This window comes from Lynx rufus, unplaced genomic scaffold (assembly GCF_022079265.1).
Source record: "Lynx rufus isolate CCGP_SWC_20201006 ecotype Redwood Valley unplaced genomic scaffold, mLynRuf1.p SCAF_2, whole genome shotgun sequence".
Classification (NCBI taxonomy): domain Eukaryota; kingdom Metazoa; phylum Chordata; class Mammalia; order Carnivora; family Felidae; genus Lynx; species Lynx rufus.
Genome location: NW_025814834.1, coordinates 16475709 through 16494740, shown reverse-complemented (window position 1 = coordinate 16494740; position 19032 = coordinate 16475709). Strand labels below are relative to the sequence as shown.

Below are 19032 nucleotides of genomic sequence, written 5' to 3'. Positions count from 1 at the left end.
TGGTTATTGACAAAAACCTCATTATCATATATGATATTCTTAAAACAATACTTTTGTGGTTATTGGTTTCAGCTGCTGCTTGCAAACTCCTAAATTATTAATGAAAATTTAAAAGGTAAATATTTGCGCTTTCTACTTGATCATGTTCCTTAAGAGTTTGTAGAAAACTTGAAAGAGTAAAAATGAGAAGTTTCCATTTGTAGCCGAAATCTCTTTCCAAAAAAATGGCGTATGGTCTCACATTTGGTATTCTGCTCTAAATGTCCTAAAGAAATGAGCTTTGGGTGTTACAAAAGTCTTGGGAGTCAGAAATCTTGAATACGTATCAATCTTAAATCAATAATTTTGATACGTTATATATGCATGCATGTGTGTATATATATGTGTATGTGTGTATATCACTGAAATGAATCAAAAGCTCAACTCAGTTGGTACGACGGATTTCTAAAGTTTGGGGGACGATGAGGTCAAATAAGTGAATAAGATGTGTACGTTTGTGTTTCTGTCCCAAATGTAAAGTGCACTGGAGTTCACTGGAGTTTATAATCATCTCCTAGTTTCTAGGAGCTTTACAGACAAGTTAAGTCCAGATTTCTCACAATGAGGAAACTGAGGCCATAAAGCATCTCGGCAGTGTGGTCCTATCAGAGTCTGGACCCCTGGACCCCTGAACTTTGAGCAAGTAGAGAAGGGTGGGACGATCGCGTAAAAGAGAGAACAGCAGAGAACCTAACGGGGCCGAACTGGACAACCGGAGATGCAGTCCCATCACGGTCCCCCATCAGCTCCTGATTGTCCTCGGTGCAGGATCCAGCTCTGCGATCGGGCCCTCAGGGCCTGCAGATGTCTCTCTGTGCGTTGTCATTTCCCTGCAAGTAATACCACCTTCCGCTTGTACACCGCATTTCACTTTTCAGAGTGTTCCGCACACGTTATCATCCCCTCCGCTAACTGTTTACAAAGCAGGAAGCAGCTTGGTCAACAGAGACCTCAGTCACTAGAGTTAACTGCCAAGCGTGTAGAATTCTTGCATTTTTACTTTGCTTTCAACTTTTTAAAGAGCGATCGTGTCTATTATTGAATCCTATCTTCACGACAACCCCAGGGAAGTAGGCAGCCAGACAGACATGCTCAGTTCCACAGCACACGGGGCAACTGATTCACCCACGACCCTCTTAGCAAGGACAGGAGTGCGTCTCCCCTGATCTGCTCACTATTTCACATGCCCCTCGTAGTAGAGATGAAGTTATATCAAGATATCTGATGAGAGTTATTGTAAGTAATACTGTATTTTGTATCAGTATATCCACTTAAGTTGGATTCCACTGCTTTGAAAAGCCATTGCTTCATCAAGGAAACACAACACATCGAAATGTCCCAAAACCACGCGTCTGGATGGGAGATGTAGTCCCCTCGGCCCCTCCCCACCCCCTTCCCCTTTTAAAGGAAATAGAAGTGTTAGTTCAGGGACTATGAAAACAAGATTTTATGTCAGGGAAACGCGTGGCGGGGTCCCGGGGGTGTGATAGGGTCCTGCCAGTCTGTGCGATTGTATCTTATCAGCATTCCTAAAAGCATGATCTAAAATTACAAGTATATCTCTCGAACCACTTAAGATTTCCGATACTGATTTGAATGTCTTTCCTTTAAAGAAGCAAAACAAGGCATAGAGCAGAGGAGAGCTTTGGTACCAACTTTAAATGGCCAGCGAGTCTGTCAAAAAGACCCTGAAATATCCCAATAGAAACAAGGGCCTCCAGCTGTCCAGGAGTGCAGTTATCTGTTTTACATCAAGCACCTCCATTAAATATGTGCAAAGCCAGAGGAAATGCAAAATGGCAGGGATCATTAATTATGAGGTGGCCACGCCCACCCCCTCCTCAGACTTCTAAACATAGAAGGAGGAAGTAAATTAGAGGGGAAGGTGTAGTTTTAAAGAAACTTCTTGACTTGCAGTGTTCCTTGGCGGAGAGGACCCTCCAGGAGTCCAGAAAATGCTGGGAAAGAAACACAAGAAATTACTGTTCAAAGACGAATGGTAGCCTGATTAGCTTTTCCATGATACACTGGAAACGGAAATGCCCAAGTCAGGATCCATCTGTGTCACCTGATGACTCTTTTTCCTTGGCTCAGGGTTGGACAAAGTGTACGTTAGCGTTCCAGGGAAGCCCACTGAAGTTGGGTTGGCCAGGCTGGAGGAAACCACACAGCCTAAAGAAGTGCTAACTCTAAACTGACATCCGAGGCCGATCACCTGAATGGCAGAAGGAATCCTTTGTTGCTGAAGATCTTCTAATTCCTGGGATTTGGGCAATCTGATTGTAACAGGGCGGGGTGGGGGGGGGAGGGGCTTGTTAGTGAATGCTCCAGAAGGAAGCCGGGACCTTTCATCTGCAGGAGGGAGAGGAAAGCCTCCCCTTCAGGTGGAGCTGGGAGGCAGAGCTGAGCCCTCCCCAGCCCTCCGTCAAAAGGGGGGCGGAATCAGCGTATTAGCAGGCATTGTTGAGGAACAGCGTGAGCCCCAACCACTGCCCTCCCAACCCATGTGTCCTTTTGGCACCTTGACTATTCAATAAAACAAACAAAACCTTGGAGGGGGAGCGTGGCAGGGGCCCAGCACAGGAAAACCCTGCTTTTATTAAAATACTAACTTCCCTGATCAAGTGGATGGATTTGATTGATGTGGTTCACTGTTCCAAAACTAATTAGCAAAAGGTAAGTAATTTATTCAGCTAAAGTGCAGATTAAAGAAGATAAAGCAATGTAATAACCAGCACGGCTCCAGGAGGACCCTTTGCAGCATTTAATGGCATCACCCATGAAGATTCATAGAGGCCATCCTTCTTTTTCCCCTTCCTTAAGCTGTCATTGTTCTTGCACCAAATGATGTCTAAATGTTCTTCATGAGCAACATTTTGAAATGGTTGGAATTGAACCGTACAATTGCACGCAAGTTGTTTAGAAATGTTCCCAGAGTACCATCTGCCCCCTCATTGTATGAATTTACATGACTCCATCAGAGCCAATTGAGGCTAACATTTGAGTGCATTCATTCTTATGTGATCATAATATTCCAATTAGGACACCAGGCAAGATAGATACAGACTGAATGGGAACTGGCTCAGCGTTACGCGAACAGTTAGCTCCAAAGTGGAAAATCGTAGCCTTCAATCGAAGACAAAATCAACGCGCCAAGTCTGACTTTATGGTGTGTGTTAGGCGTGCACATGAATTCACAGACTGCGACTGCTCCCACCAGCCCTGAGACTCCTGAAATCGGGGTCCGCTCGGACCGTCCACGTGGGCTTTTGACGTAGGTCAGTTTTTTTCAGTTCGGAAGACATGAAAATAATCTATGCCTGTATCGGTAGCCAGGGAAGATGGATTCCTGTCCTGATCAGGCGACTAAGTAGCTGTGGGACCTCGGTTTAGTTAATTGTTTAACCTCCTCGCCAGGCCTCGAGATCCTAATGCAGAAGATGCCAGTGTTAGAATTAAGCAGTTTCCTACACCAGAGCCACGGGTATATATGTTTTCAGAAATCTTGCGGCAACCACCTCATTTATTTTCTTAGAATCATTTCACTTGTTTTTTTTTCTTTAATTCTAATAAAAAGGGGACAGTCAGCATACCCCAACATGAATGGACATAACAATAACCCAGTAGAACCAGCCATCATTAGAAAGTCAGTATAAAAACCTCCATGCCTGGTTATCAGGCAATACTTGTCTCTGATCACCAAAAGAGAGAGGAGAGACTCATCTCGTATTCTAGCCTCTTCTTAGAAGTTTTTCTCGAATAATCAAATATCATTTGGGGGAAGGGCACACTGGCCTAAAGCAACCCAGATTAAGAGTATTTGGGATAACCTGATGAAATCACGAATAAAGGAGCAGGGATCAGAGAAACGTAACACATTCGATCATCAGTCCCGGAGGTGATGACCTTCTCGCTGCATTTTATGATGTCATTGTTAACAGTCCTTTCAAAAATCACTTTAGCTAGCAATAAAGTGGTTCCACTGCGGAGACCACAAATAAATACCTGCAGCAGTATGGGGACACGGTGTCATGCTTCTGAGAGAACGCACACGCGTGGTTTGGGAGAAACTTTCTAGGGACAGCATCGCATAGATACAAGGCGAACAGCACGTAAACGGCCCCGCAGCAAGGACAGTGTGTGCCCACAAAGCTGACACGGTCTTCTAATTACAACTCAAGGGCCGGAGGACACACGGACCGTAGACGCTTCTAAAAAAATGTAAGGTAATTAGCTTAAGATCACGTGGGTGGTAAAAACATACAATACGTCTTAAGCCAACGTACTCGGCGTATCATTTCAAATACGTAAATAAAGTTTATAAATGTGGGGGTTTGATGCTTTCCCTGAGCTCCCTGAATGGTTTATACACGCAAGTTGGCCGAAAGGAGAAAGGGGATCTTCTCATTGAGAAAGGAATGGAGATTACCCTGGCTCGCCTACAGCTCAGGCTTCTCAGTAGAAAGGAAATATAGTAAATGAAACAATTGCTATCAAGGGAAAAAAAAAAAAATTCTAGCAAGATACCAGCTGTGAGCCTGAGGCCGTTTCCTCTTTCCTCAATGACAAATTAGCACCAGACAGATTTTTCTTTGAGGTGATCAGAAGGGCTGAAACTTTTCTCGCTGTGTGGGTCCCTGCCCTCTACTTCTTAAAAAAAAAATCTCACATGGCATCATGTGGGCCTCCGTTGGAGGGGGATCACCTTAAAAGGGGGTCTCTCCGTCTCTAGCACTGACTCCGCCATCAACATTCTGTGGCTCTAAAACGTTAAGCAGCAGCCCTATCATTTTCCGGCCAGGATATTCCACGGGTTGGTTTCCAGACTGGTCGGCGAGATCATTTGGGGGTGCCGCTTACTACCTTTCGCACTGAAAGCACGGACCAGACTTTTGTCCGCACTACCCGTCTCCTCCCTCTTCACCTGTTCTTGTCGCATTGAGACATCTGTACTGCGGCGTGACAGAACACACAGCCTGCGTGCGGAGGACAAGCAGCTGAGTGTGCATCAGCGGGTGCAAAGCCTGTCAGCTACCTGGCTCCAGGCGGCTTTCCCGTGACAGCTTTATGGCCGACACTAAAGAAGAATCAATAGGAGGGCAAGGGGTTGACATTTCATTTTCTAAAAAGTGATCCATTGAGGACCAATCACCAAGCGGTGTTTATCAGCCTTGGGAAGTGACATTTTTTTTTTAATGGGGGAGAAGGGACAAGAATCATCGCTGGGTAACTCGACAGGCTCAATTCTCGAAGGTGGGGATTCGTAATTGGAAATCCGATGCATCCTCCTATCCATTCTGTCCTAAAGAATAAAGTGATCAATAAAGGCAGCACGGAAATCAAGTCATCAAGTTTGCGATTCTATGTTCTATAGCTCCAAGCTTTTAATGAGCCTGTCTTCCTGCATGACATTTTCATGCGCTTTTCCTTTCTTTTTGTCAAAGCAGAACATCCGGAAGAAACTTAGGATGGGGTGACTTCTTCCTAATCATTCCCGTTGCTTTGGTGTCGTTAAGGTAACTTGAAAAGACAAAGGTAACGCTAAAGAAACGCTGGTCGCATAGACGAAGGCTCCCATCAACATCAAAGAGGAGGTTGAGACACAAGACGAGACCCACTTTCTGCAAACGAGTATCCTCTCAGATGGTTCCGAGCATCACATGGTGCTGAATTTTAGCCAAATGTTATTTTGAGGTGGAGGAAATTAAGAATTTTTTTCGTAGTTTGAGACTTTTAAATGTCTTTCCTTTCTGTTAAAAATTATTGCGATGCACCGTCAAATTTTCAGAGGCGGAAATGTGTGATAATGAAAGCAAGAGCCCATGTGATTTTCATAACCCCCCCATCCCACCATCAGAAATGGATATAGATTATTGCACACAGTTGCCTGTGTGTTTGTGTGCCCGCCATGTGGACATACGCAAGACCCAAAGGCAATGGACAAGCAAGAGGTTCATCCTGACTGACTTCCACAATCAAATGCCAGGAAAGGTAAGTCCGTCTGGAATTCAAATTCTGGGGGTGCCCGGGTGGCTCAGTCGGTTGAGCATCCGATTTTGGCTCAGGTCATGATCGCGCGGTCTATGAGTTAGAGCCCCGTGTTGGACTGGCTGCTGCCCAGTGCAGAGCCTGCTTCAGATCCCCCTTCCCCTGCTTGCATGCTCTCTCTCTCTCTCTCTCTCTCTCAAAAATAAACATTTTTTAAAAAAATCTTAAAGAAAAAAAGTCAAATTCTGTTTAGGCCAAATTGAAGTTTCCAAAGACTGAGATATAGCAATATATGGGTACCACAGGCACGTCTATGTATGTTTCATGTGTGTAACAGAGCAAAAGGAATAAGCAGTTCGAGGTTCTTCGGGATGGAACTCACGGCTCTAATCAAACATGCTGCTGTGGACTTTGCACCGAAAAGAACAAACACAATGACAAATGTAGGTGGTGCCTGCTCACGATGAGTTCTTGTTCCATACTGTAGGAGAGTGACCGTGATTGATTTCTACAATACCGGACATTCGGGACAGTGGGAGAGGAGGCATGATATTAATAAATACATGTGACAACTGAGACCATCCAGGCAAATTAGGATATACAGTCATCACCCTAATTATAAAGTATCACAAAGTGAGGAAAAAGCACCATGGCTTGCTCAGGCCAGTGGCAATGGCCAGAGGCATTGTCGTGATATCACCGAGTTAGGTCACCAACAGCAGAGGCAGAGAGAGACAGGATACAACGGACCCTAGCCAGGGAGCCGAGCATGGCTGCTGGGTAAGCCAACAGTGGGTCTCCTATTAAGGCAACGCAATGATCCTAGACCAGTCCTGCGCCTTTCTGAGATCATTTTCCTCTTCCATTACATGAAAGCGGTTATGTTTAAGATGATCGTTTTTGACATCCCCAGGTTCTGCTTTTTTTTTTTTTTTAGTTTTTTAAATTTGTTTTGCCAAAAGCTCCACCTTGTGAAATAGTGGACAGCATAGGGGAGTGAAGGCTGGAGAAGCCTAGAAGTGGGCACATATTGGAGCTAAGTGGCCGTCCCTCCTCTCCCCTCCTCCCCCCCCGCCCATTTCCTCGGGAGCCTCTGGGGAGGGCAATAAATCAAAAACATCGGCTGCCTGGTCATTTTCATTTCTCCCTCTCTTTTCTAGATTGTTTTTCAAGTATCAAGTTAGTTTGTAGACTTTCACAGAAGAACAAGTAATCTGCTGTTTTAGATTCATCTCCAAGAACAGTGCGATGCCCACAGCCTACTTAACGGTTCTCCTTGTTGATGGCCTTTCCTGAAAGAAGATTGAGCGCGGAGCCCAATTATTTGCTTTGGTTGCAATTATTATTCACCGAACTCACATTGAAGCACCTACTGTGTGCTGACTTCTCTACTTTACCCATCAAAATTCTGTCAGTAACTCTTACGGGCAGATCTTCTAAGATCCTCTATCCCTACTTTATAAAAGGGGAAAAAAGACGGAAAGAGTTTAAGTAATACAGCTGACCAATGGTAGGGCTCAAATTTTGGACCCACGTTTTATATGGCTTCTTTTTTGCTTTGGCAGTAAGTCCGAGCTTAAGAGAGGTATAAATGTAACACCTTACAGCTCAGAGTATCTAGAAATCTCTCATTGGCTTGCTTTTCGGCTGGGTTTCCAGGAATTAGCTGGGTCTTTCCAGGACTCTCAGCTGCCACCAGTCACAGCCAACAGCTCCAGCAGGGACGTGGGGAGATCAAAGCCAAGAGCAAGGAGCTGGCCACCGCACATGCCCTGTTTATGATGTTAATCAAAAGCCTGGGCTTTGTGGGGAGGAGACAAAAAGCTCCCTCATAAAAACCCGAGATGGGGGGTGGGGTGGGCAGTGAGTGGCTTAAGTGCTTACCTCCTGCTGATGACAAAAGCCGCAATGAGAATGACCACCAGCACCACACTGCCTGAGACGGAGACCAGGAGGACTGTGGAGTTAGCCCCATCTCCAATGATCCGGGAGGGCACTGGGAAAGACAGTGACACAACAATCACTTCTGGGAAGGTCCCAGGAGCTAGAACGTCTGTCTGCCTGGGGCACAAGTTCCAAAGTGCTGAAGCCATGTGGACCGCTCAGAGCCTCTCTTGCCCTTCGGTAAGTGCTTACACAATGGGATTTCTAAGAGAGCTTTAATGGGATGAAGACGTTCTCTGTATAACTGCGTGAAGAACTTCAACCAGAAGATTCTTTTTAAATCCCTGGTAAACATTACCGCCCGTTGTTTTTTCTTCTTTCCGTTTCTAGTTTCAGCCCTAACGCTTATTTAATGATCTGGTGCGTTCCTTAGTGAGAAGCACACTTGGAAATTTCAAAAACGACAAGCAGGTTTGAATACTTACCCACCCCTCACCCCAAATCTATCAAAACCCTGCTTACTATTGCCCAGCTCAAAAGCCACGTCCTCTTTGAAGCCTTCCAGGAATATCCCCCCAAAATGTCAAAGCCCTTCAGATTCAATTCTAGAGTACTTCCTCTTCTGTTTTTATATTCATATTTTGTTTCACAACTTGTGAATAAAATTACTTTCTAGAACTGACATTGAAAATTCTTCTCCACCGTCTCCTTCTCAAGTAAGCTCAACTTTGGTTGGTTAATTACACAGGGGGAGCCATCTTATGGAAACTGCTTATTCATCGGGCATGTCCTTTGTTAACATTTTCCATTCAATCAATTAGTTGGTCCAACTCACAATGTTGAAAGATTTGATATATTGGTCCAAAGAGGCTTTTAAAAAAAACCAACCTGACTTGGTTAAAACAGATTCCCAGAAAGAAATAAAAGGGGTGGGGGGAAAGGGGCCCCTTCTTTACTCTTCCCAGGGAGAAAACTTCCTATCTTAATGCAAGAGAGCTATGCAAGGCTCAATCGGTCCACTTAGCAGCCCTGTCTTTCATCATTTATAGAAGACTCAAAATAAAAAAATAAAGAAGAAGAAGAAAACATTTTCAATCATACAAAAAGACAGGTTAGATAATAGGAAAAATGCTCTTTTCTAAATAGCATGGGATTTTCCAAGTTACAGACACCTTATTTCCAGGCAGTGTTCGTTGCAACAGAATGTTTGCCTGACCAAAAATGAGGTACAGCCCCTTGGATTTCACTGTAATGTGATTTCACCTAGACTGTAAAAAAGGGCCTCAGCAGCTGATACCTGTGTTGGTCGTGACCTCTAGGGGCTCACTGAAGTCTCCATAGCCGGCTGCTGTCCTGGCTCGCACATGGAACACGTAGGAAGTCAGAGGATTCAGGCCTTTGATATCCGTGTTTCTGGCAGCCGTCCGGACGATCCGGTAGCTTCGCTCATTCTGATCCTGCATCGTGGGGATGATAAAATTGGGGAAGGTGGTAAATAAATCCCTCACCTATTCTAGGCCCAATTTTAAAGGAACCAGGCCAGGGCACTCAGAAGTTGAAAGTAAGTAGAGATTGCTAAACTCTCTAAACCTTATATTCTCTTTGATGTGGGAAGTACCACTGTTACATGTTGGATGTGGAAAGACACGTGGAGTTCAGGTATGATCACCATTGACGCGGACCATATCCAGACCTTTACTTATAATCTTTTTTTGAAAAGAACATCAGACGATGGTTGGTGGCTTTTCTCACTCCACAGTTGACAATTTAAGAGAAATAGCTGTAAGAAGTTCTCTTGTCTTTTTCTATTTTCTGTCTAGAAAATGTCAAAAATGTTGTAATCTGGTTTCAGTGAAAAATAAATCCTGTCCCTTTTCTGCTTTTAATAAAGAAGCCAATAAGTGATTATCTTTAAAAAGAAAGAGAAGTCAATTGTTCATTTTCTAGACAATCTTGAATGCAAATAGCTCTCTTCAGAATCCTGTCCTTTATGAGAGACAAGTTATTTGTAAAAATAATGTCTTTCTATAACTTTAAGAGGCTGAAAAATGTAATTTTCCTTCCCCGATTTTCTATTAAAAGTCATCAAAACCCACACCTTGATTCTGAATAGCAGTGATCTACTTAAACAGATCATTATTTCGACTTTTATGAGTCACTCTCACTGATAGAAGGCTTATATATAAGAACTTCTTCACTATCTTGATTCCCATTACTCGAAAGAAAAAAAAAGTGGTTATATTAGAACACAATGTATTTTTCCTATTTTTCAAGATAACTGATTTAATACATAAAATTCATAATTGGATTCGATTGGGGAACAAAATGCATTTGGTTTTGAAATTCACTGGTACTCTGGATTTACAACTGGCTAAGAACTAGAGAGACAAAGGAAGAAAGGAGGGAAGGGAGAAAGGGAGGGAGGGAGGGAGGGAGGGAACAGAAAGAAGGAAGGAAGGAAGCTTGCTCATCCAAGTAATACCTTCTCGTAATACTTGACTTCATACTCCAAGATCACCCCATTGGGTCTATCTGGTTCCAGCCAAGCCAGAGCAACACTGTACCTTGTGACTTCTTTAGCCTGGACCAAAGCAATGGACGATGGTGCTATTGGGAAAACAAACAAACAAACAAACAAATGAAAACAAAAGACATCTTGCTTTAACGGGGAAGAAAATGGCGGTCTCAGTCAATAATTTCATTCTACTTAAGAAGAGTGTCAAGGATTGTCTTGTCGTCCCCCCCCCCCCCCCCCGTCCCCATTTCACTCCTTCCCAGGACAGAGGCGTACCAGTCGTATGATTCTCTTGAATACTGTGGCATACGGTTTGTCTTAGAAAGATAACCTCTGAAGTAAGAGCCTGGTCGGTCCACAGGCCTGTGGCGTCACCTCCACAGAGTTTGCAGCCATGTCTCACAAAAGGCTGGAGGTACAGAGAACACCGCCTGCTTCTTTATTTTGGCAAGCCAGGAAAGGCACTGGAAGAGCTCCTCTTGAGCTGAGGAACACTGCACCTCATCCCACCTCCAGAGTCATCTTACAGATCTTTAATTTTATACCAGCAGGGGAATTTGCAACTCTTCCCGGAGTACTGCAGGACACGCAAAGAATCTATATCCTTTCCAACATAGATAAAAGTACTGTTCCATTGTAGCTACGTCTGCCGTGTGGCACGATGATGCAAATTATGATGAACCCAAATAAAGCGACGATGTTCTCTCTGCACATGTGTGACGTTTGGCAGCTATTTTTACAGAAGCTGAGATCTTGCTTTTGCCACTTGAGGAGCAAACTTTCTTCATTCCCCGAAAACAGACACAAAAACGGTCCTCTACCGGGTGTGTTGTCGGTGGCGGGGGGGGGGGGGGGGTATTTTGAGATCTTTAAAACCAGGCTGCCCTCTTCTTCCTTGTGACGGTCACATCTCCAGCCCGCTGTTGTCGAGCTCTGCTGTGACTGACAATGACACAAATGTGCCATTACAGGGAGAAGAGGGGCATTCATGAAATCTGTAATCTTACCTAACAAAGCTGGTCTGCACAACCAGAGATTAGGGGGATCTTCCTAAATTGAATGCGTATTCTTGTTTGTCACCAAATCGGGGGAAAACTCGAAAACAGACATCAAACAATGGCCCCTGGGGAGCAACATCATAGTGTCCTGCTCTTTCCCAGCACACACACGACAGCCAAACCCTAACTCAGAGGAAACAAGAGAACAAGTGAAAATTAATTGTCACTAAAAATGAACTGGGGCTAACTTCAAACACGCTTGACCATATCTGACAGGTATCCTGATGGAAAGGAAAGCAACCAGAGATGCCATCATCCCACAAGGGAACCTTCCAGCTCAAGTTAATCCAGCAGGGAGCACCTCCGGGAGGCCTGGATTGGGCAGCCTGGCATCTCCCCTTAGGGGTGCTTCAAGAGGGCGCGTGCGCGTCCCCACGCGCGGGCACACGCACCCACCCTGCCCTATTTCTCTCTCCCTCTCCTTCTCCCCGGAAGCTATTCCAGACTGAATCTCAGGCATAAACACAAGTGAAAGATACAGTGGATACACATGTCCTCCATCAAAGGCAACCCCAAGGTTACTAACAATACCCAACTGGATGCATAAAGAGCTGTGTGCCGCAGCCATATGGAAGCCACTGAACATCTGAAGAAAATGAAAACCGGAAATGTGCTCATTAGCGGCATTAGGCTTCCCTCCCCCAACACACACAGACGCACACGCACGTTTTTCCTCTCTCTCTCTCTCTCTCCTTCCCGGTTGACACGGAAGCATTGTCCAGCAAAATGCCAGCAGCGACTTTCTGAAATACGGAGATCGCAAGAAGGCTAAGAAAGCTGCCCGGCTGTGAAAAGCTATTTCACTCCAGGCAATAAATACATTGCCTAACCGAGCACTTTAGCATACACTCCATAAAAAGGGGCTCTTTAAACTCCGATGTTCGGGATTGGAAAGTGAAACAGAAAAGCAAGGACTTTAGAAAGAAAGCGGTGGGGGTGGGGGTGGGGGTGGGGTGGGGGGGATCATAAAGTTATAAAATGGACTTTCTCTCAGAAACGGCCTGGGTCAGATCCTGATAAGTGGCAGATTCCTCGGGAAAGAATTGCGCGGCTGCCCTTGGGGCGCCCTGACGAACTGAGCTGGGTTTCTCTGTGGTTGGGTTACCGCTAAACTGCTGCACGTGGGCCCTGAACCTGATTTCCATTTTAGAAGGTGGGGCGGCAGGGTTTCCGTGCCCACTGAAGGGGAAGATGAACGCAACCGAAGTGCTCACAATATCGCAGGCAGGGAGTTCACAGCACAATCACGTGCACTAATAGAATATCCCTAATGCGGCTCGAGGCGGGGAATCCGTGCGCACAAATGTGCAAAGAAACCAACCGTGCGCGCTCTGGCTCGGATGTCGAAAACACGGGAGAAAACGAAGACAGAAAGAGAAATGCAGCGGCCCTCTAATTCCCGAAAGGTATTATGCCGTGTGGCTGTCATGTCTGAAGTCTTTCTGAACGGACGTGTTCAGGAAAGCCTGTGTACCAGGCCACAGGGACAAAGGCATTCCGTCGCCAAGTGAGACTGAGGGAATATACCAACTGCACAGCAGTCTAACAGGGCAGCCCTTCCTTCCCCGGAGGAGAGCGTCTTACCTTCGCTGGCACAAAGAACACCAGTCTGGAAAACTCTGGGCTTCACCGCACTGCCACTCTGGAGGAAAGAGGCAATCTGGGCCACATCGTAAGCCACGTAGGGGGTTCTTCCCTCGCCCTTCCTACCCTGCTTCCAAGCCAGCCTCCAACTCCACATCTGGAAGCCATCGCCTGCCACGTGGGCCCGGCTGCAGCTCGCTTCCCCAGATGAGGCAGTTGGCAATGGCACTTCTCGATCGTTCTCCTACCCCAGTGGTCCCCGAGCTCGTTTTCTCATGCCGTCCATGTAGCTGCTGCCGCATCCCTCTGCGACGGGTACTGTGCTTTCGGCGATATTTTTCATGAGCCAACACCCTCTATTGACTCGAGTTGTACTTAGAAAGAAAGCCCCATTCCTGATATACGTGAAATCTTGTTACCACTGGCAGTTAATAGCGGGTAGCCATAAAAATGAATATGGAAATAAACAATGCTATCAAGGTTGGCTGGACATTCTTGCCTCCTCTCCGTGCCTTACCAAAAATAGAGATTAGCCCCGGGGTGAGAGACGCATTGAGGATAATCCCCGCACCAGGTTGAGATTCTGGAGTCACTGAGAGAGAACTGGGAAGAAACAAACTTTCACACAGGGCAACTCAGTATTACAGAACGGTCCACGTGGACTTTCACTAGCATGATCTCTGACGCCACCATTGGGATGTTTCCACATTTTGGTAAATCCTGTCGAGTCCTTGTCAATTAGAAAGGTTTCGGATCCCGGGTCCAGACACCCCAGGGCTCTGTCCTCTGCTAACAAATTTGCAAGACGATCTACTGATAGAATAACAGATTGAACACTCTCCTCCCTCAAAGATAACAAATCGGTGCCTTAGTTCCAAAGAGGGCCCCTCACCATAGGGGAAATTTGGGTCAACATAAAAACACCAAGCAGGGGGTGGCTGGGTGACTCAAGTCAGTTGAGTGTCCACTGTTGGTGTCAGCTCGGGTCACGATCTCAAGGTTCGTCCGTTTGAGCTCCACGTTAGGCTCCGTGCTGTCAGTGCAGAGCCTGATTGGGATTCTCTCTCTCTCTCTCTCTCTCTATCTATCTTTATCTCCCCCTCCCTCCATCATTCTTTCTCTTTCTCTCTTAAAATAAATTAAAAAAAAAAAAACTTAAAAAAATAAAATAAAACACCAAGCAGAAAAAAGGTCCTGCTTGCCTCTCAGTTCTCTGGCTTACATTCTGAAAACCGTGGACACATAGTCTTTCCTCAGTACTGACTAACTCATCCACTAAGCACATACTTAGTGAGCACCAAGAGAACAAGGAAAAGCTAGGAAGGGGCAGACAAATCGGAATCAAATCCAGTCCTTGGTATCAAATTAAGACCCATCGTATCCATCAGCTTGTTTTTTAAGTTTATTTATTTTGCGAGAGAGAGAGAGAGAGAGAGAGAGAGAGAGAGTGCGGGAGGGGCAGAGAGACAGGAAGACCCAGAATCCGAAGCAGGCTCCAGGCTCTGAGCTGTCAGCACAGAGCCCGGTGCGGGGCTCGAACTCATGGACCGCAGATCATGACCTGAGCCGAATTCCGACGCCTAGCTGACTGAGCCACCCAGGAGCCAAAGGAAATTTTTATAATAGTCTCACAGAGAAGACACCCATTTTCTAGAACTCAAGAGGAGACAGTTCCTGGTAACCTCTTCTTTTCCAGATTCTCCCATAGTGACGGACAGAAGTACGAGGTGAGGTGGGTGCTTCCTTACCCCACTGTGGTTTTAGACACGCAATACACCTGCTGAAGAGTCAGAGGAAAAGTCGGGAGGAAGCGGAAGGCTGATGAAAGTATCCTCAGTTGAAGAAAAAGACACGTCTTAGGTTGGAAGCATTCCTACCTACCCACAGACTTCCCTCATAAAACAGATGTTTGCTTTAAGGAAAGTTTTGTGCCCCCGGACATAAGGAAGAATTCTTCCGTGGCTAGAGTTTTGGAATAACACACAACGAGGACAGCTGGTCATGCTAGTCAACAGTAACATGGTTGAGAAAGATGACTGATGGATGTGAAAATCACAAAGGCAAGAACTACTCTGGGGTAGTTTGAAAGAAAGGTTTGTGACTTAATTCAATTAAGTCCTTAATTTTCACGTGTTAGGAGCAGTATTTCCAATGACCGACAGATGTCCACTTTCCTGTCCTGAGATGCTGTCTGTCATCTGAGACCACATCCTATTAATCTCAAGGGTATTCGGTAGTTTTTAATCCAAACCATATTCTCTATTTCCTTTCCTTTTCGCTTACAAATCGCGCTGACATAACCGTTCAGTCATTCGACAAATGCCCTTTAAGCCTCTGCTCGAAGAACTTAAAATCCAAAGAGCTAAGGAGGCATTTATGTTTAGACAGTTAAGCGCTCTCTGGCCAAATAAAGATAGTGGCTGAGATGAGGAGACAGAATAGGTAGGAGGGCATCGCAAATTGCAGAAAGAACTCTGGAAGGATTTGGAGTAAAGCTGGTGAAACATGGTCAAGATTAGGAGGGACCGACGAGAGGCAGAAAGGGGAAAGACGGCTGAATAGAGGTGTACCTGCTCCAAGTATGACTGGAAATTTCAAGAAAACACTTAGCACTCTGACTCTGTGAGCACGGAGGGCTCATCTAGGACATGTGAAATGAGATAACGATGAAAATATATTTGATTCATATACTTACAACTATTCTTTGCTTTAGTAATTTGGTGGGAAGACCAATGACTTCTAGAAGGATTGGGGGCAAAATTCTGGGTTTGAAATTTACCAGCTGCCGTCTTGGGCAAGTCGCTCAAACTTCCTTCACTCCATTCTCCCATTTCTGAACCAGCTTCCTCTCAGATACAAGCATGTGAGTTACGAGAATGTACACTCCACAAAAGTAGGGCTTTCCCTTGTTCGTATCTATACCCAAACTATTCAAGACCGTGTCTGGCACACAGTGAGTGCTCTATAAATTTGTCAAACGAATAAAAGTGAACTATATGTGAAAATAGAGCTTAAAAAAATCTTTGTAGACACCGACATGTTTTCTAAATATAAAGTACCAGAAGTAAGTCATCCCTAAAACAACTTTTTATCTGCACCTGTTTCAGATGACCTTTTGTGGGTCTGGTTCTGCTATTTAAGTTAACTAAGCTATTGACAATTAGGACTAAAGCAAAGGACAATTCTAATTATAAACGGAGTCTCTGTTTTCTAAGAGATATGAGATGCTTCTGAACTTCTTTCAAGCACACAGGTTGTAAAATGTCACTCAAATGTGAGTTGACATTAAAACTAGTTTCCACTGCACCTGTTACAGACAGCATTTTGAGGGATTTGTTCTTTTGGTTGACGGAGGTGTTGACAGTCCTCTCTGGATTTCACCTCTATATCTGGAGGGTATGTAAATAGTTCTCCTAACCGCAAAGGTACCGTGGTGGTGAGATCTCTCCCACCAAGTCATAATCCTGAATCCAGAAAGGGCCCTAAGCATCTCTCTTGTTTTGTAAGACCAGAGTGATCTCCAAAGATGCGCTAATGTAAACAAAGTCCATCCCCGCCAGAAGAAGCCATTAGGTACCACGTGGATCCCCGAAATCCCACCAAAAGGACATCACTGATGAAGTGTCAGGGTAATAGAGTACAGAACCCTATGTAATCAGGTTAAGGGCAGCAAGATTAAGCATGTGGAACAGATATCTTTCCGCACACTCATTGAAAACAAGTAAAATGGTAGTAAAATATCATTTTTTTAAAGATGGACCAAAAACCATTGAGGATGAAAGAAAAAAAAAACTCACCAAAGCTTGAAGGTTGAATGATCTGAGCTTTCTACTAGAAGCCAACATAAATTATCCCCCCCCTTCAAATAATTCTGTATTCAGAATTCCACATATCCCTGGGAAATTGAGAATGCTTTCTGAATAGAATCCCCACTTGCTATGTACCTGTGGTTACGCTTGGTGGGAGACCTGGCCCCATGCACGCAGAAAGCACATGTGGGTTTTATCTCCTTGTGTGTTTTTGATAGACAGAAACAGCACAGATTCGGGGGCTCTATCATGACTCTCTAACGGTGGTACATTTCACAAGGAAGAATTACAGGAGATGCTTTGATGTCAAACAGAGGAGGCTCCTTTTAAGCAAATGGTAAATTTAACTTTCTTTGGTTCAAAGCTCAGCAGTTCTCCTTGCTCCCCACCGACGCGAGTGCTACAATTTTCTTTTATTCGCTTCCTCAATGACTTGCCATTAAACACCTACAAGTCATTTTACTGCAGCAGTTTGGTACTTCTGACACCCAAATAGGATGGAGAGGAGAAAAAAAAAAAAGAGATAAGGAGCAAAGAAAGGCAGGAAGGAGTTGCTGTGAATCACCGCGGGCCATCAAACTGTTTGCTTGGGTCCAGTATCAGGAGCGATGAATTAAAAACAGTTCGGAGGACTTGGGGCGGGGGGGAGGGGGAAAGCACTGAAACAGACCGACTGCATTTCACTACTGGCCCAAATTAGGAGGGCGGAGGGAGGAAGGCAGGAAATAAACAGATGCAGTGAAAGGTCTCCAGCCTGCAGGCAAGGAAGAGTGAAAACAGCCTTTTATGAAAGTCAAGAAACCAAAAGCCAAGGATGTCAGTGGTACAACAATGCCCAGTGCTTAGAGGGAAAAGGACTTCTTAACCACAGCGGGGTTCCCCCTCCCCAGGATCTGAATGTAAAGGGATGATGTTTACTTAAGGGGTCTTTCACGGATAGGAAAAATAAACCCGAAGTTTATACATATCTCTGCTTAATGCAAATGGCATATTTAAATTTAATTACTTGGAGCTTAAGGTGGTTTTTGTTCCCCCCTTTCTTTCTCATTTCAACACCGCAGCTCTGATTTGCTCTTTATCAAAGGTTTGTGCATTTTAAAACGCTGTCAGGCATCAAAATTAAATGCTCCAGAACACTAATGATATCCTTGTGATTAAGGGTTTTGTCGTCACAGCAATGCTAAGAACTCTCATGCTAATATTAATTGCTTTCTTCACATCCCACCAAAGGGAGGGAAGGATTTCTCCTCTGAGCTTTGTACGACCAACGGCATTGAACAACACTGTAATTTTGTTTTGTTTTGTTTTTTACTATTATCATTGCGGTCTTTTAGAGTACTCAACAGTGTGCCGTGTTTCATTTTATTTTATTTTTTTTAAGTTTATTCATTTCCTTTGAAAGAGATAGAGAGAGAGAGAGAGAGAGAGAGAGAGCACAAGCTGGAGAGGAGCAGAGAGGAGACTCAGAATCCAGTGCCCTCGGTGCACAGCCCTATGTGGGGCTCGAACTCAGGAACTTGAGATCATGCAAGAATGGAATGGTCCTGAGCCACCCAGGCGCCTGCAGTGTTTTCATATACACATGATTTCGTTTGCAATACACTCAACCAGCTGGGTTAGCCCTCCGTTATTTTTTAGGTAAAAGTCATTAAGACTGCATTCCTGTCCACCCTCCTCGATACATCACCAATGTAAGAACGCCACTCTGCACCCCACAGCTTTTAGCTGCTGTACCATTAATAAGCACCTAAGCACATTCTATCATAGTCAAGAAATAAATCTGTAAAATTGTTGTTTTTTTTTAAAAGGTACCGAGGGGCGCCTGGGTGGCTCAGTCGGTTGAGCGACCGACTTCGTTTCAGGTCACGATCTCATGGTTTGTGAGTTCGAGCCCCGCGTCGGGTTCTGTGCTGACAGCTCAGAGCCTGGAGCCTGCTTCGGATTCTGTGTCTCCCTCTCTCTCTCTGCGCCTCCCCCACTGTCTCTCTCTGTCTCTCTCTGTCTCAGAAATAAATAAATATCAAAGAAATTAAAAAAAAAAAAGGTACCGAAAAAGTTGATGATTCCAAAATCGATACTGAATTATTTTCCTATTCAACAAAAGATCTAGAACCAAATTCTCGATTGAAGCCTTTAGAAGACTCTGGATTAAATG

General features: G+C 44.8%; 1 protein-coding gene across 1 annotated transcript in view; it reads right to left on the bottom strand.

The window, feature by feature from the left end:
• EPHA4 (EPH receptor A4) overlaps window positions 1–19032 on the bottom strand; it is a 143155-nt gene that overhangs the window by 18202 nt on the left and 105921 nt on the right. The window contains exons 6-8 of the mRNA XM_047084238.1: window positions 10394–10518; window positions 9209–9368; window positions 7912–8023 (exon numbers count right to left, since the gene is read on the bottom strand). Of these exons, the coding sequence (XP_046940194.1) occupies window positions 7912–8023; window positions 9209–9368; window positions 10394–10518 (397 nt within the window). The remainder of the gene's footprint in view (window positions 1–7911; window positions 8024–9208; window positions 9369–10393; window positions 10519–19032) is intronic.